At 41.7% G+C, this 24,263-nt stretch overlaps 1 protein-coding gene across 1 annotated transcript; it reads left to right on the top strand.

The window, feature by feature from the left end:
* Positions 1 to 553: 553 nt before the first annotated feature.
* ZYG11B (zyg-11 family member B, cell cycle regulator) lies at positions 554 to 23,691 on the top strand. The gene is made up of 14 exons (XM_033152118.1): positions 554 to 593; positions 4,783 to 4,948; positions 5,683 to 6,437; positions 8,615 to 8,755; positions 9,709 to 9,885; positions 11,009 to 11,073; positions 12,963 to 13,062; positions 14,105 to 14,155; positions 15,314 to 15,475; positions 16,345 to 16,392; positions 18,130 to 18,327; positions 18,415 to 18,467; positions 19,827 to 19,924; positions 22,325 to 23,691. The coding sequence occupies exons 1-14, from the start codon at positions 573 to 575 to the stop codon at positions 22,486 to 22,488; spliced, it is 2,199 nt and encodes a 732-aa protein (XP_033008009.1). The 5' UTR covers positions 554 to 572; the 3' UTR covers positions 22,489 to 23,691.
* Positions 23,692 to 24,263: the final 572 nt, after the last annotated feature.

Here is a 24,263-nt window from a genome sequence, read left to right as displayed (position 1 = left end):
ATACATTTACTTAGGATGTATTTTTAAATAGAACACTTTCTTAAGATGAGTGTCTGGAACTGTTCTTAGAAAGTGAAGTTGAATAACATCCTCAATTCTTAGAACAGCCTGATCAAGGAGGGCAAGTTCAATTGGTTGTGCTTCAGGGAATTAACACCTGATCTATGTATTCTGTTAACCCAATCCCCATGAACCAGATTGTTATCAAGGGCTGCTGATCCTGCAGCAGTGCAGTCTTAATGGATACCTGTCTTCTTTTAAACCCTTTAAGCTTTTATACCATCATCATTGCCATGAATATGTTTTACAACGACAACAGTTATAAACACATATTTCTTTCATAGTTGACAGTTGCACCAGTCTCCCTTGCTCAATATTTTGCTTAATGCGTAGACCAAATACAGGACCTGTGCTGAGAATATCCTAATGCTAATAGACTCTTGACTTTTGTTATTCCATGTAAGAAAACAGATTCCATAGGGGCCGTTAATTCTACTTCCTCTGCCAAACATTCCTTCTCATTATTATTATTTTTTGTTCTTTTGTTGTCCTACCACAGCTGCTGGCAGAGAATGCCAAATCTAAAAATCAAGGTGAAAATAAATTACATTAAAACTTCACATTCCTTCACAAGCCAAAATATGTCTGTGCTGCTGGTATGTTTCTTTGTGCTGGAAGGTTTCGTAGAATAAAATTGTGATTTATGTACAAAAATAGCATGTGGGTAGTTCGGCTGCTGCTATTAAGAACTCTGGTCTAATTATTTTTATTAGCTACATATTCCCACAAGAATAATAAATTGACTGCTATAAGTTTGAAGCTTCTGAGACTATTATAATTATTTAAAGTTTTGAAAACATTAATGTCATCAGAATCATAAAACACATGTATTTTTCACCAAATGGATATTCTCTGCCTACTTTCAAGTTATCACTGAAAAATGGACTGAGAATATCCTTTTAGCCAGACAATCATGGCAAATCTCATTAGATTTTTCAAGCAGCAATGTGTAATTTGTTGTTGTTTAGTCGTGTCAGACTCTTCGTGCCCCCATGGACCAGAGCACTGATTAGTGCTGGTTATTTTCATGAGCAAAGCACACTTGCTATCAGTAGATGGAACTTTTTCTCTTGATCCATTCAGCTTCTAATCTTTGACCCACCTTGCTGACTCACTGTAGCTTCCTAGTAGTGGTAATTCCTAGTAGTGGTAGCCTACCCCTCCAAAATGTTATTGCTCTGTGACCTATGGGTGGAATCTTCAGACCACAATCTGTTTTTGTGCTCAGTTATCACAGCCACAATGCCGATAACTCAAAGTAAGTTCTTACTGCTTTTTCTTCTTCTAGCAATAAGATACTTTTTTATGTTGCACAATTGTAATACATGTTTAAAAACCAAGATTCAGCCGTGATGTTTTCTGGAGGAACGGTAAAATTCTGCAGGAGATGAGTGTGGTTGAAATTTAAATTCCCTTGTGCATGTAGCTAAAAGAGATTTCATTTTCAAATTAAAGGGAACTGCATATGCTGTGCCTTTATAAGGACTGAATGTATTTTGTTTAACTGCTGGTTTGAGTTTATCAAGACACTTATGTGAGGCGGATGAAACAAAAGAACAGAAGATAATATGCTGAAATAAAAGAGAAGTGATATTAAGCCAAGTTGGTGCATTGGGAAGAAATTAGCACTACTATTTTTAAAATTGGCAGGGGGAGTATGGGCTAGCCCACTGAGCCTGCTTTTTGTCTGTGGTGAAGGTGATTCACAACGTTTGTATTATTCCCTTAAAGCTTTAGTGAAAGCTAAAGCACTGAACATTGCTTACATATAGGATATGTAAGTGAAATAGTAAATAACCTGGGCAATCCTTTGTATTAAGAAGGCGGCCTGATGTTATAGTCCTTGACTATCTTGGCTTTATTTAATATGATACATACATCATTAGACCATGGAAACGGGAAAAGAAGCAAAGCCGAGGAATCATTGTAGCTATATTTCAAAATGGAAGTTGAATAACTTTCCTGTGTTCTGTGGTGGAATCTAGACACATTTAAAAACCATTCTGAAAATGCTTGCTTTAAAGCATTTTTTTAAAATACATTGAATTTTCCTTAAGGCTCACCATTGCCATCTAGTGTCACGTTGTGTATTGCACTTAAAACAAACTTAAAATGTTTTATTTGCAGCTGTATAGCTGAGTCCTGTGTCTTCCACGTGTCTTCTGACACCTTACCGTACTTCAGCAACTTTGTTAAAAGATTTGAAAATCTGGTTTAAACTAACATTTGACGGTTTGACATGAAAACTTCTTAGGGCATAGTTTCTTTGTTTATGATTTTCAGTTTCATACATTTCAATAATTATACAATCCTTTTAACATTTCAAAACTCTACTTCCTTTCCCCTCTTCTGAGGTTCCTTAACAATTTTTAAAAATTTTCTGCGTATCCAAATTAACTTAATGTACTCATTATTCATCTACTTTAAACATATACTTTTATAAAACTGCAGACTATTACAAGAGCCAGTGTGGTGTAGTGGTTTAAGCGGCAGACTCGTTATCTGGAACCGGGTTCGCGCTTCCACTCCTCCATGCTCTGCTGCTGGGTGGACCTTGGGCTAGTCCCTTCTCTCCTAAGTCTCTCACCCCTCACCTCCAGAGTGTTTGTTGGGAGAAGGGAAAAATGTTAGCCGCTTTGAGACTCCGTTCGGAGTGAAAGCGGGATATCAATCCAATCTCTTCTTCTTCTTCTTCAATAATCCTGCCAATGTTCTTATCTGTTTACAACTTGCTGTAATTCCATCATTGTCACCAGTGCATTCAAAATTGTCATTTTATCAATTGGTATTTTAGGTATTCCACTGTCCTCTAGATATTTTTTGCATTTCATCTAAATTGCCCTGTTTCACTTGTTAAATTCTGTATAAAAACTCACGAATTGATCTTATTACTTTAGGATTTTCCACAACTCTACCTCCTATATTACTTTTATTTATACAGGATTTCTTTTGCCTTTTTTTTGCTATGCTGATAATTTCCCTGCTATGCTGTTTATTACCCTTAGGGTATAGTAAGAAAAGGTGACTTTGAGCAACTGAATCCTATCTTAAAACCATAACCCATGGAATAAAAAGAGTTGTAATGCTCTAAACTGCTTGAGCCAGTGCAGTTGAACAGATCACTCCTAGTCCATCAAATCAGGATTGTACTTCCAACAGAAAATTGTTGACTGTGAGTCCTGGAAGACCTGCTCCCACCTGGCCTAGGAGGAGGGCAGGACCTTGACTGACTCCATCTACAAAAGCTGAAGCTGCTGAAGAGGCCAGAGACCATTGACAGGCTGTTAGTTAAATGTGCATTCTGTAGTTGACCTTTGTGATGTTTTATTTTGAAATCTTTAAGAAAACGTTTTAGTTTCCTGTTAATTATGTTGCTTTGAATGTATACTTTATATTTGACTTTCTTGTGTGATATTTTATTATAGATTGTTTATGTGAAGTTTTAGTGTAGCTTGTAAACTGCTTTGAGATGTTTTCTTAAAAATATAGCCATATAGTAATGAGAAATGAATAATAATACTAATAATAATTACTACTACTATATATTCCACTTAAATACAATTGTATGCATTTCTTCAGAATTTCCTGGCTCTATTATGGTGCCAGGGAATATCCTTGCCACTTGCATGAAAGCATTATGCATGCATAATTCTTGGCCCCTGCCACTTATGACCCCTTTATATTTTTCTGCAATAATTGGGGAAGGACAGGGTAGAGATACCTTGTCTTCTCATCCCACCTATGCCCAATGCTACAGAAGAGCCCTATTGAATCTGAACCAAAGGCCCGTCTACTTCAGCATCCTGTCCTGTTCTCACAATGGCCAACCAGATTTTTCTTTTTGCTATTACTGCAACTAATAATTATGATAAGTGCTTATCATTACTTATATCATTTATAAATTGCTTCCTATGAAGGATCTCAAAGTTATTTCAAATTACAATAAAAATATGCAAAACAACTACGTAAAATCCAATACAGATGCTGACGAGGATAAAAATTCCACTTAGAAATCTTGTTCAAAGAGGAAAGTCTTTAACATGTAGCCTGAGGACAAGAGATGGTGCCTGTCCAAAAGTAGGGGAAGTAACAAATGGCAGGTGTTGCCACGCTAAAGACTCTATTCTGACACCATGCGCAATGAACCTCTTCATAAGATGGTCTCCTCAGGGTGCCACCTTCTGCAGAATGCAGTGATTAGTCAGGTGTATAAGGGATGAGACAGCTACCTCTGTGAAACCCACAGGCAGGAAGTAAGTGCAACATCTCTCCACTTGTGATTCCCAGCAACTGGTATTCAGAGGCAGAGTGCTAGAGGTAGGGCATAGCCATTGTGGCTGGTAGCCTTTGCTAGCTTTATTATCTCCCATGAATTTGTCTTTAATTTATTTCCACTCTGAAAATAAATGATTCTTAGGGCCGTAACTTGTAATTACTTCATTTCAGCCAACAAAATTTGTATTGTCTCAACTTTTTACGTGCATGTGTAAAATACCATTCCTATCATTGTTACATAAAACACCCTTCGAGTCCAATTTCTGCTTCCCAAAGGATCCTTTTAGTGGTGGTTGGAATTCTTCTCCCCTCACCCAAACCCTTCTGACAGTGATGGGAGCTTGCCCCCCACTGCAAATGATTTGTGGGGAGTTACTTGCTTTGTGATGGACTGTTCCTTTTCCTAAAAAACAATAAAATATCTGGCATTTTCTTTCTTTGTAACAGGAAGAGGCTTCACCATATTCTCTGCTTGACATCTGCTTAAATTACCTAACTTCCGACCTAGAGAAGTTTTGTACAGAAAGGCATGATGGGACACTATGTTTGCAAGAGCCTGGAATATTTCCACAAGAAGTGGCTGACCGATTGCTGCGAACGATGGCATTTCACGGTAAAAGATTTCATCTGGGTCTAGCAACTATGGCGGTTCTGATAAAATGGAATGTTAGGAAATAGTGATTTGATTTACCTGCACGTTTGGACACATGACATCGTCTTTGGCGCTGCTTCAGCAGCTGTGGCACAAGTCAGATTTGTGCCATTAGATCTAAATGGGCCCTCTGGATTAGGCAAGTAAGGCAGAGTGACAAGACTCTGCTACACTTAGCTACTGAAAATTCATTTGTGATGTTGAAAATCCTGGATGCAGAGTTGCACTCATTACGTAATATTTAGGGCTCAGTTATCTGTTCTATAGAGAGCCATACTTCAGTATCTCTCCCTATCATGTTCCCTCTTTGCTTACATCTTTCTCTGCTGGAAAAAATGCCCTTCCATTGTACGGTTGAGATTGCACGTTGATTTGGTGGGAGTTGTATGGGCACTGTGAGCTGGATTCTGTATGGCAATCTTATCTTATGCTGTGCTGAAAATTGGCATACATTGTGGGTGCCAAGCTTCAGCATGGCAAATGGTAGGATTATGTTGATGATGTTTCTCCAGTACCACATGCCTATTGAAACCACTCTTGAGGGGAAAAAGGAGGTTATCAGAATCAGGTACATAAAACTTTTCCTCTTTTCTGGCAAGACTGTCCTTCTACTCTAGGCCCAGTCTCTTTCTTTCCAATTTAAAACAAAATCTGTGATAAGTTTGTTTGTTTACTGTCCTTCCCTCCCAACCCAGGACTGCTGAATGAAGCGACAGTGGGCATTTTTCGAGGGAATCAGATGCGCTTGAAACGAGCTTGTATCCGGAAAGCAAAAATCTCTGCAGTGGCTTTTCGGAAAGCGTTTTGCCACCATAAGCTGGTGGAGCTCGATGCCACTAAAGTGAATGCAGACATTACGATCACAGACATCATCAGTGGACTTGGCAGCAATAAATGGATCCAGCAAAACCTTCAATGCCTTGTGCTGAACTCATTAACTCTTTCCTTGGAAGACCCCTACGAAAGGTGCTTCAGTCAGCTGATGGGTCTCCGAGCTTTGAGCATTACCAATGTTCTCTTTTACAATGAAGACCTAGCTGACGTGGCTTCGCTTCCCAGATTAGAAAGCTTGGATATATCCAACACCTCAGTCACCGACATAACTGCACTGCTCACCTGCAAAGATCGCCTCAAGTCTCTTACCATGCACCACCTGAAATGCTTGAAAATGACAACCACTCAGATTCTGGATGTCATAAGAGGGTTAAAATTGCTGAATCACCTTGACATTTCGGACGATAAACAGTTCACATCTGATATTGCACTTCGTTTGTTAGAACAGAAAGACATATTGCCCAACCTTATATCTTTGGACGTTTCGGGAAGGAAGCATGTTACTGATGAAGCTGTAGAAGCATTTGTTAAACAGCGACCCTCAATGCAGTTTGTGGGCCTGCTGGCTACGGATGCTGGCTACTCATTATTTCTCACTGGTGAAGGAAACTTAAAGGTTGGTATTGGTTTGTTACACAATTCTAAATAGTTGTGAACTAAGTTTGACTTGCGGGGGGCGGGGCTCAAAGCTTCAAATCCTGGTGATTAATGGGTCAGTTCTAATGGCGTGTGTGTGTGAAAGAGAAGAGAGAGATTGATTGATTGATCGATCGATCATTGGCTTCAGAGTGCTGCTAAACCACAGAGCCCCTAGACCAGCAAAAGGTCTACCACTCTGACAGTGCCATCATTCTCATTTTGCAGCATGAGAAGAACTAAATCTGCCCCTTCCACCAAATCTTGCAGCTGGGACTGAGGTGGAGCCCAGCAGGCTTTCCTCATTTCCAAAATGTATTGATGGCAAATCAAGCCACTGCCATTCTTGTCTCTCTGTCTCTCAGCAGCAATTCCTTAAACTTACTGTATTCTGCTTGTTCCACTGCCCACTTTACTCTAGGATTCAGTTGGTTGGTTGGTTAACTAAGGCTCTGGGCACTGCTTCTTCCTCGTATAAACATCACTCATTGCCTGTTAGATTGGGTCACTGTTGTTGTTTTTTCATTGTGAGTTACTCAGAGGTCTCAGTGGGGCCATATGATTATGACAGGGTATAAATTTCATAAATGCATAGTAAAATTATGTGCATGTAGAACATGAATCAAAGCAGCAGGCGTGCCACCCCATGTTCCTGAGAATCTTCCACTCAAAGGTATTGCTACAAAAAACCTCTCAAATGGCCCTTTCTGCGTAGGAAATAGAGGTTTGTTTAGAGGGGGAATGGCATGTGTGCATGTATATTATTTCCTTTTTCTGCTCCTTAACAGTTCTTGAGGGGAAACCGCGGTGCATAGGTTTTGTGGGGCATTATCTGATTGTTTTGCAGTTTCTCTGAGATGCCGTTTTTATTTATTTTTATTTTTTACACATAATTTTTATTAAGTTTTCTCATAATTATAATTTAAACAAAAATATACAACGTTTATGAGAGATGCCGTTTTTAAGAGTAAAAGTTTAAGAGAAATGCAAGTGCTCATAGATGGTGTGCTGTCTTTGCCCCTGTAGATCACAGCATGAGAGAGGCTAGTCCCCCAAGAGTGCTCATCTCTTCTTCTGCAGCCTCATTTGTCACTTTCCTTTCCCTATGGTGTATAAAATTAGTTAACATGTTCTTAAAAGCCCCAGCACCATAGCAATGACCATAAGTTCAGCTGCTTTTATTGGCTGGGAGAGGACTATTGCTCAGCTGTTCCCACCACCCACACCTCCTGCCAAGGCACACAGCAGGGAGAAGTGTGTGGTGCTGTGTTACTCTCCTTGAAGAAGTGGAGAATAATTTCTTGCCCAGCAACAAAGGAAATGCTGAAATGGTCATTCTGTACCTATTAGTATGTTGTCTTTTGCAGCCCATGATCAACGTTACCTCTCTGCCTAGTTGATAATTGTTCTTGAAATACTGCATCTACATTTATAGAACTGTACTGCTCAGTTAGGTCACTAAGCTACTGTAAAGACATGAGGTGGCAGCAATTTGTTAGCTGTGCATAACAATATATACAGGTAAATGGCACTGTAGATTGCATGAAGAGCAAAAACTGTTTTACTTATGCTTGATTGTCATATAAAACTGAGTGGAAGCCTCAGTTCAGCAGAAATTGCTATACAACAACAGCAGCAGCAGCAGCAACAACAACAACAAGTAAACCTTGAAACATTTATATTACCGGTATTTAATTACCTCAACTTTCTTTGCCACAACACAGCAATGGAAAGAGGAGAAAATGCTGACAAAAGTGGACTGGCAGATGAAATTATTAGAGTATGCAGAGATGGCAAGATTGACAGGGAAAATCAGAACTCAGGAGGATCAAAACTTCAATAGGGAATGGGACAAATATAGACTACTTAAAAGAACACTGTAATCACTTGAGTTCTTTGACAGGCTTTTAGTAACTCTTGCAATGCTACAAAGACTGGATTTTGGAGGACCATAATGTGAAAGAACTATAATATGCAGTTGATTTAGATATGTAAAGGACCCATGAAGGGGAGGAGAGAAAAGTCCTAAGATTCGGAAGAATCTTGTTTGATTTTAAAAATTAAATGTGGTAAATGTGAAATATGTTTTGTAAAATCAATTATATAATATTACTGCAAACTCCAGTATGTTCTCTAGTATTTGTTCTTTTGTTCAAGGTGTCTGGAGAAGCCAATGAAACTCAGATTTCCGAAGCTCTGAAGCGTTATAGTGAGCGAGCGTTCTTTGTGAGGGAGGCACTCTTTCATCTCTTCACCCTTACGCATATTATGCAAAAAACCAAACCAGAAATTCTAAAGGTAAAGCTATTTGACACTGATAAGAAATCACTCTTTGCAGGCATCACTTTGTAAAGGAAACCTTGGGCTGTCTTCACTAAACTGCAGATAGAATTCAACAAAATGTGTGTGTGCGCTGGTAAATTTGCAGGGGGTGGGGAGAGAAAAGAGGATACAATAAAGGTAAATAGTCAGAAGCGCAGATAAAAACGGATATACTATTTACATGGGTTATACTTACTTGAGGGGCATGAGAAATGTGTTGTGCAGAGAGAGAGAGAGAGAGAGAGAGAAGTATTAATAAGAAGATTGCCACTGGCATCGGGTTGGCCACTGTGAAAACAGGAAGCGGCGCTAGTTGGGCCTTAGGTCTCATAAGGCAGGGCTGCTGTTACATTTTTGTGATGAAATGGTAGCCAACTTCATTTAGTTCTGTCTTTGAATGTGGGTCACTGCCAAACAGCTGTGACCAAAAGGAGAGGTTGCTGAATCCTCCCCTCCCCTCTATCTTAGTGGTTCAGCATGGCTGGGAGGTGGGGAAGAATGCCTGGATGTGATCTAATGTATTTGATCAGAAAATATATGCAAGGAGTACAATATACCTGCAGGTGAGTACTCTGGGTTTTCCTTCTCAAACGTTCCTCAGGCTGAATCTCTCCCACTGCCATACCAATTTTCTCATAATGCTGAATTGAGGCACTCCTGGCAAATAAGAAAGGAGAGGGCAGGCCATCTGACTGATGTAGTCTCCATTCAGGGAATGAAATGGTTGCTCTGTTCCTCTTTGCTTTGGAAGTTTTAATGGTACTGCAACAGGTTTTGGGTGGCGATGTGTAGATCTGTAGCAATGGCTTGTTTAAAAGGCCTCAGGACGAGTAAGCTTACTTTGCTTAGGATATTGGTGGCTGATTCTGTGCGTGTTACTGTGTGTATTAGGAAATTCTAATTTGACCTGTTTTGATTGATTCTTTCAGCTTGTAGTTACTGGGATGAGGAATCACCCTCTGAACTTGCCAGTGCAATTAGCAGCGAGTGCCTGTGTGTTTAACTTGACAAAACAAGATTTAGCTACAGGAATGCCGGTTAGGCTCCTGGCAGATGTCACTCACTTGCTCCTTAAGGCCATGGAACACTTTCCCAATCACCAACAGGTAAGCCTCCTTTTCCCTTTCAAGATAAGGGGCTTATTTTGAATGCTGAACTTTTTTTTTTAAGTATTTGAGTTCAAACTTCTTAGACAAGATTAAATAAATGAGATGAAGAAACTAATGTTAAAACTAACTGCAAAGAACAGAAGTGAATGGTGTCTAGTTGGAAATGTCTTCTGGCCAAATGGTTTCAGCTTTTCGAAACCATGTCAGGCTTCCTCAACCTTGGCCCTCCAAACATTTTGAGACTACAGTTCCCATCATCCCTGACCACTGGTCCTGCTAGCTGGGGATCATGGGAGTTTTAGGCCAAAAACATACGGAGGGCCGAGTTTGAGGAAGCCTGCCATAAGTTATCCAATGTTAATCAATCTCAGGGTAGACCCATTGAAATTGGTCATATGCATTAATTTCAATGGGCTTACTCTGAGTATGATAAATATTGAAATCAACTCTCTGGATAGAATTCAATGCCACACTGTGATGAATGTTCTGCCTATGCAAGTACAGTAAGCCTGCAACTTGCTCACATTTAACTTGTACACATTAAGCTCTGGTATACCCATGAGGAGGAGGAGATTACAAAACTTTTGTTTCTAATTTCAATTAATTGCATTTCTTAGCGCACTTGAAATCATTTTTATTCAAGGACATCTTTTGTTATTGGTTTTTAAATCTGTGTATACAACTAACTTTTATAAATCCTTTTAGGCATGCTCCTTTTTATAGAATCATAGAATCACAGAGTTGGAAGAGACCACTAGGGCCATCCAGTCCAACCCCCTGCCAAGCAGGGGGTTATATATAGACTACGTTGTTGGTATCTTAGTATTTTTATATATACTTTTGTAAGTCACTTTGTGAGATTTTATAAAGTATAATTCAAAAAAGTAAATTAAAAAACTTAAGTGCCTGGTAGACTCTGATATATTATAAAGGTCTATGCACCTGTTCACATCATCCTATTTCACTGTATTTCATTTCTAAGCAAATACATTTGCAAATGACATTATCAAATCGTAAAAGGAATATTTGTGAATACTTAGATTTATCTTGAAAGAAGGAAATGCTCAAAATTCCTGCATGAGAAATATTTTGTTCTGAACCTTGCTTTGCTTTTCTGCAGCTGCAAAAGAACTGCCTTCTGTCACTGTGCAGTGACAGGATACTTCAGGATGTTCCATTTAACAGGTTAGTTTTACCTCCCAAGTTACAGAGAAGTAGGGAAAGTATTTCAGGTTGTTGAATGTCTATGTCTCACTGCTTAGCAGTTTGCAAACTGCTTACTCCTCCTTGGAATATAACAAATTCTTATCAGAGCTTGGGAACCAATTATTAAATAACTGTAACAGTTTAATTTTGACTGCATATATGCACTGTTATGAAATACATGTGTCCGTTTGCTAGATCCAGATGGATTGCCATTTTCCTTTTGGATGCTGGTTTTAAAAACTTGGTTCTAAGCAAGGGTGTGGTTTGACTGCACTGTAGATCAAGAGGCTGTGGATTTTTTAGATTAATGAAAGTGGCTTGTATCATTTGCAGATGTCTGCCAACTAGGGATGGCAATACCTAAGCATAAATGCCAATGAAGATTATTACCTGCCAACTTCTGACTATGTTTGAGCCATTGTCCCTGTTTTTAGATAATAGAAAATCCACCTACTACCTTGTGCTATAGCAGTGTGTAATTACATGCTACCTAGAGCCGTGTGCATCATAGCTCTTGTAATCTCACTTTTAAGTGAATGTTTCTAGTCCTTTTAGTTTTGAGCACTTACTGGAAAAGGTTTGGAAAGGGTTGGTGGTGGAGGATATGGTTTCCAGAAGTTGCTCTCTCATGATTCATGTATCCATTCCCCCTTACTCTAGTCTCTGCAGTCTTTCCTCTTTTTGACCCCCTACAAAGAGATCTGAATCTCTAACCCTCAGTAATACAAGAAAAGTTGTTTAATTCTCTCCTTGGTTTTTTGAGCTTATGTGGATGTACAAAACACATATTTGTCCCAATAAATATCTGTTGTTGTTGTTGTTGTTGTTGTTGTTGGTCTGAGGATAGTAGGAGTCAAAGTGTTGTAGGTTGTGCTTCAAGTAAGACAGCACAATGAGGGAGCAAGGAGCATGCACACATTCTTGGTGTGTTGAAAACTGCCCCCCAACGTTGTGGGTTGCCTGAAGCATAGCAGTGGGTTTGGCAAGCCAGCAGTATGAGAGCATAACCCTTTGGAAATATGCCACTGATTCTGACCACAAGCAGGTTTGCATGACCTGGGAGGAAGATGATGTTGGCACGGAGCCAATGCAGGTTGGTTTGCTGACTTTGTCACACCACTGAGGCTTTTTTTTATCCTTCCCCAGCTGAAGTTCAGGGAGTTTGTGTCCCCAATGTGTGTTTTAAGGAGCCTGGGTGCCCATTTCTCCTTGCTTCTCAAAACATCAAGTCTTTAACCTTGTGGCTAAATTCTATATAGGTACGTTGTGACAAATCATAAAGCACAACACAGAACCCAGCTCTGTAGCTTTCAGTCATGATGAGTTGCTTAAAAAGTCCACAACTACCCATGCCAAATGTGTCGGCTTAGTAAAAATTCCTTTCATCAATCACTGACAAATTGGGATTTATAGCACTTGTTGCTTACCAGCTCAATCCAAGGCCATTCCCTGAAGATGGAGACAGTGGGTGGTGCGAAGACCAGCTCTATCACATTGCTGCGCTGAAATGGCATGCCATTTTGCTTATTATAAGTAGCTAAGGCTGGCGTTTTAAAGTTCTTCTGTATACCGGTACTTTTGTCCAGTGCTTTTTTCTGGGGGGATGCAGGGGGATGCATACCGCTAAACATTTTGTGAATCTTTGTACTTTTGCCCATTTACTGTATTTATTTTTCCTGATTTGAACTATTAAATGGTGATTTTCTTGAGTGAAAATGAGAGTACCCCCAAACATTTTTTTAAAAGAAAAAGCACTGCTTTTGTCTTTGTAGCAGTGACCTAGTCACTTCTGTTTTGCTGCCAATAACAAATGGTATGGTTTTATTCCCCCCCACCTCCAGATTTGTGAACTTTCTGTTGCCTTTCAGGTTTGAAGCAGCCAAGCTTGTCATGCAGTGGCTTTGTAACCATGAAGATCAGAATATGCAGAGAATGGCAGTGGCTATCATCTCCATTCTGGCTGCAAAGGTGGGATATTTTATTTGTTTTTAAAACTTATTTCCTGCCCTTCATTGTAGACCCCGGCATAAAACACAGTTAAAGATCAATTTTCTGATAAACAGTTTCCCAGAGTGAAAAAGGGCCTGGAGAAAAAGACAAGCCTACAATTGGTGTTTAAAATGAGACAATAATGGCACCAGCCAAGCCTCTAGGGCTAAGGTAGCCGGAACAGAGAAAGCTCTCTGATAGTGTCAATGACCCTCTGACTCCCTCCCCACTGGCACTATCAGCAAGGCCTTCCCAATAGATCTCAACTCATGGGCAGGACAGTATGGCAGGAGGAACTCCCATCAGGTGCCTGGATCCCAAGCCATTGAGGGCTCTATATGCCAAAAGCTTGTAGCAAATAGAAGTGCACATCTTTTAGGACTTGATGCTATATGGTCTCCAAATGTTGAACCCAACAAAACTCTGGCATCTGCATTTTGCGTGCTCCCACTTACAAACAGTATTCAAGGGCAACCCCAAGTAGAGTGTGCATTGCAGTAATTCAGAGAGAGGGTTATTAGGGCACGGTTCTCTGTGGCTAGGCTACCCTATCTTGGAATGGCTGTAGCTGGCAAGCTAGCTGTAGCTGGAAATAGGCCCTCTGTGCCACTGAAGCCACCCTGACTTCCAGAGAGGTGAATCTAGGAGTACCCTTGGACTATGAATCTGGATTTGGAGTGCACCCCAATCCAGAACAAGCTACCTACTTAATTCCTGGACTTGGGAACCACTAGCTCAGAGTATCTCCTTCTTGTTGGGATTCAGTTTGTTTATTGGTCTTCATCTAGCCTGTTACTGCCTCTAGGACAGTGATCAAGCATCTACGTAGCTTCACCTCATTCAGGTGGCAAAGAGAAGCAGAGCTGGGTGTCATCCGTGTACTGGTGGCACCTTGTCCTCAATCCCCTGATGAGTGCTCTGCTAGCTTCATGAAGATGAAGACATAGGCGTCCCCAATGCAATGTTTGCGCTTAAGTCCCAAGGCCCTTTTAACAGTAATCTGATTTTTTTTTGCTTGTAGCTTTCAACAGAACAAACAGCTCAACTTGGTGCAGAGCTCTTCATTGTTAAGGTAAGTGAAGTGCTAGCACCTTTCTGAAATGCTAACAACTTGTAACATTCTGTTTGCAGTGTTGTTACAGCTAACAACTAACCAACTTAAAAATAGCTAGCCAACTTAAAAATACGTATTGGAAAAATGAGAATATTAAATGTTGGCAGTTCTTTAAAAGTATTCTAATAAATTTGACCCATATGCCTGGCAACCCCACTTAGTGGCAAATGTAGAGCCAGAAGTGACTGGCGTTAGTACTTCAAATCCAGGGTGGGGGCAGAATCCATTGAGTTTACTCCTTGAACTTTGCTTTTGACCTCTAGAACCTGTGGATGTATTGCTGTTTCTGGTGTTGAAAGGTTAATCTTTATTTATTAATCATTGTGCTGAAGAGGACAAAGTGCTCTTCAGTGTTTTACATAACAGGACTAACAGTGAGACATTGGAGGGGTAGACCATGCTGCCTAAATAAGTTAATGTGCAGGTTGATGTGCAGACAGACAGCCTGTGGACTTGGTACCTGTGGCCCTCTAGACTAACTTCCACGTGACCCACTCCCTTGTCGGTCTTGGACCATAAATCTGTGATGGATCTAGCGTTCATACATATCATCTTCTAAATTGGAGGAGAATTTGGCTTCTTGTATTAATTGTGAGATGTCAGGATTAATAAAAGACCTTTGGTTGGCATTAGATTAAAGCCTTTCTGGATTCCTTTTCCTTAGTGTCTGCTCCATATGATGGCATGACTTTCACTGTGAGATTGAGGCACAGTTCCGTATATACCGGTACTTAACAAGGAGGAAGTCCCATTGAACTCAATAGGACTGCTTCAGAATAGACATGCAAGATGGTTGCACTGCATGCCTGTCTTTAGATATAGGATAGTTGAGTTCTGATTGCACCTTTATACTGATAATTTGTATTGTTTCTGTGAGTTGCTTTGAACATACTTTGGAACTGTGGCATATAAATAAACTTGATGATGATTTGGCCGTAAATTAGAGGGGAGCCTATTGGATAAGACATGGGTGGGTGGGTGAAAGAAGCATCTAATGGCTTCTCCCCTTTATATGTGTTTGTTGCCATTGTGGGGTTTGAGCCTCCAACAGCTAAATTTTGAAATGTGAATGTCATTTGCAAAGGTACCTGTTTTTTCTTCCCCTCTCTCTCTTAGCAACTACTTCAAATTGTAAAGCAAAAAACTAACCAGAATGTAGTAGACACTACTCTTAAGTTTACACTGAGTGCACTTTGGAATCTTACTGATGAGTCCCCAACCACATGTCGGCACTTTATTGAAAACCAAGGGCTGGAACTCTTCATGAAAGTCTTGGAGGTGAGAGCTGACAGTTCCATCTGCCAGTATGTGCCTGTCTATTTCTGTACCTGCAGATTCCAGCATCTGCACAGGGTCCCTGTAGGCTGCAGTCTGTAGGTCTGGGCAGCATCAGGCAGGGTCTCTCTGCTCATGATAGATAGAAACCTATAATTGCCATAAAATAATATCTGCCAAACCCACTGCAAATAAGATTGGGCAGGCTGCTGCTAGCCCTGGGAGATGGGGGCGGGGGGGAAATTGCAGGGGTTATTGGGCTTGGATGAAGTGCATCCTCTGCTGAACATCCTCTCTGCCCAATTCCCCTTCCCGAAGCAATTGTTTCATAGGCTAAGGGGGCTTGGTGAGCCTGGCCAAAAGCATTGTGGGAGAAAGGGGAAGAAGAGTCGAATTGGGGTTGTCTCACCTCTGTTCCTGTGGCTGTTCCTTAAGAGGAAAATGCTTTCTGGAAGGCTTCTTTCTTCCTCTGCTCTGGGACCACAGGAGGAAGGCAAGGGAGGAGAGCCTTCATGAATGTTCCCACTCCCAAGAAGCAGCCATAGCAAAAGAGAGATGTGCCCCCTTCCATTCCTCTTAAGGCTCACTCCAGATCCTGCTCTTTTTCCTTCCCACAGTAGCCCCCTTAACTAAAAGGCTTGCAAGTGCTCTTTGGTGTATGCTTCTTCCTATCCCAGCCCTTCTTAGTTTGGGGGCACTGAAGTTGGGGTGTAGGGGCTGAACCTGTACTATCAAGCCAATAATGAAACATTTAATGTGCATAAACCCCACAATTCCCTGAGACTTTTCACAGACACCTGCTTGTTCTAAAATAATATAATTGGTTACAAATCACTTACTAATGGTTGCATATACTTTGTTTTACTTTACAGTCTTTTCCGTCGGAGTCTTCTGTACAACAGAAAGTGCTTGGCCTTCTGGTAAGATGAGTGGAAGAATATACATTTTACCAGGGCATTGGAAATGCTGGTTTTCTCTTCTCTCTGCCAATGTCTTCCCCTCACCATCCTGACATTTAACACTACACGGGATAAATTATTTTACATGCCATTCCGTTACTTTTCAACCAAACCTTATTCCTGCACCATTTCCATTAGCTTCAGTTTTATCGTAGGAGAATATAAGATGACACCCCCCCAAGTGGTATTTAACATGTAGACTAAACCATTGGGAGCAGTCATTAGGCAAGGTGCCATCATTTTTTCTGATGTCACTTGGTTCTGTTTCTTCATAACATCTGAATTATGAGAGGCTGCACAGGCTTTGTGCCAGAGCTTAGATGCGGGCAAGTAAGCCGAGTTTGAATTCCAGCAAGATAGAGGTGGGGGAGTGATTTCTGTGTCTGAGTGCCAGTTGCACTTTCTGTGAAGGAGTAGGTGTGCAGTTTGGAGGTGATCCTGGATCTAGCTCTGCCACTGGAGGTCCAGGTGACCATCTTCAATCTGCTTTGACTGGTGCAACAGTGGCAGCCATTCCTGTGGTCTGTGGAATAACTTGATCACAGTCATCCAGGTATTGGTAACTTCCCAAGAGTGGATTACCGCAATGTACTTGCGGGGCTTCCCTTGCAGTGGGCCCAGAAGCCGCCGTTAGTGCAGAATGCTGCATCGTGATTGTTGAACAGGAGTGAGATCTTGCCAGGATATTGCATCTCTGCTCAAAGGTCTGCACTGGCTGCCAGTTTACTGCTGAGCCAAGTTCAAGGCCTTACTATTGGTATATAAAGCCCTTAATTGTTTGGGACCAGTTCACTTGAGTGAGTGCCTTGCCCCTCCTCCCCTAAATATGTCCACTCAACCACTTTGATTTGCAAAACTTGCACTCTAGCAAGTACCATACAACATGCTCTACCTCTGGAATGCTGCTTTCAGAATGGCAGTGCCTGTGCTCTACCTGTGTTCTACCTGTTAATGTTAGGCAGACACCCTTCTTCTGCTAGTTTAGATACCTGCTAAAAACTTTTGTTTCTGCAAGTCAGCCTGGACACATGAACATGTATAGCCATTTTAAAATTTTGCTCATTTTACTTGTATACCGATAAATGTTTTAAATTGTTCTGTGTACACCACTTTGGAGTTATTCGATTAAGCCGGTTTTCAAATTCTTATTTTCAAAAATGACAACCTAGTTTCATTTAGGGCTGTATGCATATCCTCCCCCCTTGGAATTGTACAGGCATGCTCATAGGCGGCTGGGAGTGGGGCATTTCACCAACATTCAGTATTTATGAGCCAAAATTTGTTGCCACTGTGGGAGGCCCTTACCTTTAGCAGTTGTGATGGGAACAGCTTTTCTGTTTTATTTGTTAAAACTATGTTGCTGAAGATGTAGCCGTTGTGTTCTTAAACCCCTCCTCCCCCCGGCAATGACCTCCAAACAGTGCCATTCATGGATAGGTAGTGGCGAAGCATGCTCTGAGTTACTCATGCACTTGTCACTCTGATAACTTATCTGTAGTAATGATTGAAAATGTACAAGCTGGAGCAGGCCAATCCCAGCTTAGTCTAATTTGACATGAGACAGGTTTGATGTTCATTACAGCTCCAGCTTTTATGAAGAGAACAAGCATATTAATGACAGATACCTTTATATACACACACACACACGCAACTGTTTTTCGTTCATTTTGAAATCCCTCCTTCTTGTTCCCTTTGTAGAATAACATAGCAGAGGTTAAAGAGCTCCACTCGGAGCTAATGTGGAAAGACTTCATAGACCACATCAGCAAGCTGCTGCGCAGTGTTGAGGTGGAGGTCAGCTACTTCGCAGCAGGGATCATTGCTCACTTGATATCACGAGGAGAACAAGCCTGGACATTGAGCCGCAACCAGAGAACCTCGCTCCTAGAAGAGCTGGTACAGATGCAATTGAAAACACTGCCCATTGTTAACTCCAGAGCAATATTGTTAACACAATTAGTAATGGTGCTCCTTGTCTTGCAGCATTCTGCCATTTTGAACTGGCCTACACCAGAATGTGAAATGGTGGCTTACAGGTAACTACAGACTTGACATAAACCTTGAGGAAATATGAAGGTTAACTTGCTGCGCATTGTATTGTTTCTATCTTAGTTCAAGTGTTCTGGCTTATGACAAAGTCATGTTGCTGGTTAACTATTAAAGTTTCAAGCCTATACAGTGGACCCTCTAGTTACGTACCACTCTGGATACGTATCTTTCAGGTTACGAACGCGGCAAACCTGGAAGTTTTAATTTGTATCTGGAGGGTCCACTGTACACATTTACCTGGGAATAAGACACATTGAACTCGGGAGGAGTTATTTCTGAGTGGATGTGTGCAGGTTTGCACTGTTCACCTGCAACACCTCTGCAGTGCAATCCTGTGCATGCTTACTCAGAAGTAACTCCAGTTGTGTTCAGTTGTGGTTATGCTCCAGTATGGAAAGTATTATAGCCCTACTGAATTTAGTACAGGATTGTACTAATGCTGCTGAGACAGATTACAGCAAAATTAATATAATTGTCATACACTCTAATGCACATAAAATTAGTGACATTTTCTGCGTGCGTTTTGGAGGAGGCCCACTGCGACTTTTAGCAGGGAGGGAATGACTGGGTGGGTGTTGAAGAAAATGGTAATATGTGACTCTTCTGAATAAAACTTCTGTGGGCCTTGAAGTGTTAGCTAACTGCTGCCCAGCCACAAATATTCAGCAATGAAGAACCATTTGGCTAATAATTAGTTACTGCTGTTGTAATTCTGCATGGCAACGTATTAACTGGGAGATGAACTACCACACAGATCTGTATAAAATGTTTTTGCTTCTTTCCTCCCACCCCTGGAGCAATAAGGGTGTGAAAAGATCTGCTTAAGCTTTTCCTTTGGACAGTTTTTCTGTTCAAAATTGCCATTCTTGGCTGATTTCCTTACTGCAAAGAAGATGCAGGCAACCCTTTCCTTGCACCATCCCTCTGCTCGAGATTGTAGCCTCCCAAGTGTGATTTTTGTTAAAAAGGAAAAAAAATGCAATGTATTGCATCTAGTTTGTGTCTAAAAGATTTCTACTTGTTTCTCTCCCTTCCTTTGTTGGAAGTACATATCCCTGTAGAAATGATATTGAAGGGGTGCAGTGATGAGATTTAGCTGCACATCAGACGGTGCCAGGCTATGTGTGGATTCCTATGCCCATAGGTTAAGATGTTGTCTCCTCATGTACTCCAGTTTGGAACAAGAATTGTAGGTCAGAAGAAAATGGAAGCAGTTCAGGCCTCTTTAGGATTACCCTCTTTTTCACAAACTAGGTAGATATTTTAGCACAAAATGGGCTTGTGTGGTAATCATGTTGTAAACATATCAGTGTGATGGGATCTCTGCTTTTTATTCTCATGAACAGGTCTTTCAATCCTTTTTTCCCCTTGCTTGGCTGCTTCATGACTCCTGGGGTACAGCTGTGGGCAGTGTGGGCCATGCAGCACGTTTGCAGCAAAAACCGTATGTACTGAGACAAAACTACATCTTAAGCACCTCTTTCAACCTGTAGTTGGCGTGATTTCCAGACTCTACATAACTTTTGTGATCTTGAGCCATGTCTCTGCTTTAACACTCCATTTTCTTTAGAGAAAGCAATCTGACAACAATTCTAGATATTATATGTGATACTTCACATCAGATAAGCTCATGGGTTTTAACACAGGTTAAAAATGCAGAGTTGTTGTTGGTGGTGTGTGCGCGTTCTAAATATACAGTGGTGCCTCGCAAGACGAAATTAATTCGTTCCGCAAGACTCTTCGTCTTGCGTAAATTTCGTCTTGCGAGGCACCTTTTCCCATAGGAACGCATTAAAATTTAATTAATGCGTTCCTATGGGGAAAAAAGTCCGGGGGCCCCTCCCGACCGGCACCGGAGCCAAGCCAAGCCGCGTTTTAAGACTGCAGTGAGCGAACAGCAGCGCTGCTGTTCGCTCGCTTCAGTCTTAAAACACGGCGCCGCGGCTCCGGGAGGGAGGGGGGGCCGTGGGATCATGCCCGACATCGGGCATGATCCCACGGCCCCCTCCCGACCGGCACCGGAGCTCCGCGGTGCTGTGTTTTAAGACTGCAGCGATCGCTGCAGTCTTAAAACTCAGCTCCGCGGCTCCGGGAGGGAGGGAGGGGGCCGTGGGATGATGCCCGACATCGGGCATGATCCCACGGCCCCCTCCCAACCGGCACCGGAGCTCCGCGGTGCTGTGTTTTAAGACTGCAGCGATCGCTGCAGTCTTAAAACGCAGCTCCGCGGCTCCGGGAGGGAGGGAGGGGGCCGTGGGATGATGCCCGACATCGGGCATGATCCCACGGCCCCCTCCCGACCGGCACCGGAGCTCCGCGCCGCCGAGTTTTAAGACTGCAACAATCGTTGCAGTCTTAAAACGCAGCGGCGGGGCTCCGGGAAGGAGGGAGAGGGCCGTGGGATGATGCCCGACATCGGGCACGATCCCACGGCCCCCTCCCGACCGGCAGCGGAGCTCCGCGCCGCCGAGTTTTAAGACTGCAACGATCGTTGCAGTCTTAAAACGCAGCGGCGGGGCTCCGGGAAGGGGGAGAGGGCCGTGGGATCGTGCCCGACATCGGGCACGATCCCACGGCCCCCTCCCGACCGGCAGCGGAGCTTACCTTTTCGCTGCGGTCGGGAGGGATGTTGTCCGCGTCTGCCATTTTGGATCGACTGCGCATGCACAGTCGATCCAAAATGGCGGACGCGGACATCACCCCTCCCGACCAGAGCGAAAAGGTAAGCCAGCTTACAGTGGTACCTCGCCAGACGAATTCGTCTTGCGAAAAACAGGCATAGACGAATTCGTCTTGCGAGTCAACTAAAAACTCGCAAAACCCTTTCGTTTTGGAGTTTTTCGTCTAGCGAGGCATTCGTCTTGCGGGGTACCACTGTATATGTTTCTATGTGTCAGTGTGAAAGTAGATGGGGTCTTGGACTTTAATTAGGATAGCAAGGCTAAAATTCCTCAGGCTACGAAGCACACTTGACAAATCTCTCTCTCTCAAATCTACCTCACAGAATCATTGTGAGGACAAAATGAGAGAATAGCATGCATGCTGCTTTGAACTACTGGAATAAAAACTGAAAACAAATGTGATAAATGCATTGATAAATTGGATCACTTGGAAGTGAGCACTTGTTCAGAAACAGAAAAAAGAGCTAGCACTAACTGCTCACTTGGTCGCCCCCAGGATAGGACAAAAATGTGTTCAACTTACCTCCTTAGAGAAATACTTCAGGGGTCCATACAAAAGAAATAGAAAGCTAGTCCTGGAATGGCAGCCTAGAAGCCATTGTGGATACAGCAGGGGTGTGGTGCCAGCTTTAAAGAGTGGGGAGGCTTAGACTGGGAGAAATGAGAAGGTTCTGTGATGTAGGATGACGGGCTTGGAAGAGCAAGGAGCTAAATCAGGTTGGAAGGAGTTTAGAAGTTTTGTTCATCACCTCTCTAAATCCATGGAGGTGGGATTGCAGGCATGTGGGAGAATTAAGCTGTCCCTTGGCCTCTTTTGAATTGGATTCTTAGTCATTGTTCTCTCTCTTCTACACCACCCTCCTGAGTCTGAGCATGTGGAAGAGACAGTTTCCATTCCTGAAGCATGTAATCGGCATCTGCGAATGCCACGTGAGGACATCCTTAATGGTGGCTTTGCAACTGCTATCCATTCAATAAGCAGAGCATGGAGGAGGACTGGGGAACACTTGCTATTACTATAGTTTGCAAAATAATTTTGCAAAATCCCTTTGCACTTATAACCAGAATTTAATTGAAAGGGTTGTGCTAAAAGTGATGGGAAGTATCTAAATTCAAGGGACTTGACCTAACTGAATTTGTTTCCCTCTTCTTTGTTGTTTTAGCTGCCAGGTACTGCAGTATGCTGATAGAAGAAGGCGGCTTGCACCACTTGTTTAACATCAAGGAAAACAGCCAGACTGATCCAGATGTTCAGCGAATCGCTATCTCGATCTTAGATAGTTTAGAAAAACATATTTTGCGTCATGGGCGGCCACCTCCATGTTAAAAACAGACAGAAGCTAAGCCAAATTGAAAGAAAAATGTAACAGGGAATAGGTGTGTAAATTATCCTCTAATAATCCCTTATGAAGTTTCTCTAGTTGGAATGGCTTCTGTTACATTGATCACCTTTGAAGCTTATTTGCCAGCTGTTGTGGAAGCAGGTACAGCACACAGCTGGCAAACATGGTCTTTAATGGTCTCTGCAATTGAAGGTTTTCACAAGGATCTAGGATTAATTCCTAAACTGGTCGTGTGTATTGGATCACCTCTGGCTGTGGAAAAGTGGAGACTGTACAATTCAAATGCACATCCAAAATGAAACATAGGAATTTGTGAGTTCCAAGTACTGAAATTTTGTTTCTGCTTGCTTCATCCCTTCAGAATAGTTGTGTTTTAAATAGAACTGTTCACCAACTCAGTATTTGAATAGAACTACTTGTGCTTGTAACTTCAGCACTACTGAGCTCAAAACAATGTTATGTATCCACGCATTAAAACACAACTAGTTATGAGTAAGGTGACCAAGGATGTCTTGTTCCTCCAGGGACCTTTTCAATTCATATGGAGCCTTCAGAATTTGTTTTACACACACTCTAGCAAGGGCACCTGAGTTATGAATTGACAGTTTATCTTCCCCTAATATGCTGTAGTGAGAATCTGCTTATAGGAAGAAACTAGGTTCTATTCCAGGGGGAGCCAAAGGCATGGGTGGGAAAAGAGTGAATTGCATTTTTTTAAATGAAGAAAAAACAAACAAACCAACAGTGCTATTACACTTACTGAAACACTAAGCATACGCCTAACAAAAAGGGTAGGAAAACTATGGAGCTCTCCACCAAAAGGATGGCTAAGGTGGAAAGAACTTCCTCAGCTTATGGGATCACACAAGACCAAGAATATCTGATCACCTTATTTATGACAGACTATTACTTGCTTTGCTGTTTCTCGTAAATACTCTTTTGTCAGTATTTGTGCAGTGAACTGTATGTGCAAGGCACCCCCCTCCTACAAAATCTCATCCAACATCCTATGTAAAGTCTGGTGTAAATTACATTGTTGTGTGGAGTATTCAGGTTTTACATAAAACTTTCCATGGTTAAAAACTTACTCTGATGTGTGTAATCTGTGAATGTTTTATGGGACAAAATGGAAATTGTAACAGCATGCAGAAGCATGGTATAAAGTAGAGCTAGTGGAAAGCAAACTATGCCATGAGTTAAGCTTCTTCTTTTCTAATATGTTGCTTTGTAACTTGCTTCACAAATGAGGGAAAAACTAACACCAGTCTTCCCTGCTCATGCAAGCTCTGATTTAACATTGCTAACACTATAGCATGGTACCATATATTGGAGGGATAGCCTTGTTATGGGTGGTGAAAGTGGAATAACTGTTTAGTGGTGTGCAGCATATGTGCATGTGTTCAAACAGGACTTTAAAAGAAGGGAGCTCTTTTTATTAACTTTTCACAGTAAGAGTGCACATTAATCAAAAAAACCAAAAATTCCTAAAATAATGGGGCATGGCATATAGGAAAAGAGCCTTATTTTCTTGTTTGATGAGCTCTGTAGTACTGTGCTAGCTGGCCTGGGAAATGGAGAAACAGTGAATAACTATTTCAGCCAGAGACCATAATAATAATAATAAATACAAATAACTGTTGCCACCAGCAGCAAACTAACAGAAACAAGTTTGTTATAGAAACCTGACACAATACTGTTTTATTAATACAAATGTTTATGTAATTTTAGCAGCCATGGTTTCAACCTAAACAACCTTATT

This window comes from Lacerta agilis, chromosome 6, assembly GCF_009819535.1.
Source record: "Lacerta agilis isolate rLacAgi1 chromosome 6, rLacAgi1.pri, whole genome shotgun sequence".
Lineage (NCBI taxonomy): Eukaryota > Metazoa > Chordata > Lepidosauria > Squamata > Lacertidae > Lacerta > Lacerta agilis.
The sequence above is the reverse complement of the archived record's forward strand: the minus strand, read 5'-3'. Positions and strand labels throughout refer to the sequence as shown.

Excerpts from the sequence above, each read along its gene's own strand:
- ZYG11B (XM_033152118.1), top strand. The coding sequence starts at position 573 with ATGCCAAATCTAAAAATCAAG. Across the intron at positions 4,949-5,682 it reads GCGAACGATGGCATTTCACG|GACTGCTGAATGAAGCGACA; the intron begins GTAAAAGATTTC and ends CTCCCAACCCAG. Across the intron at positions 13,063-14,104 it reads TCTCCATTCTGGCTGCAAAG|CTTTCAACAGAACAAACAGC; the intron begins GTGGGATATTTT and ends TTTTGCTTGTAG.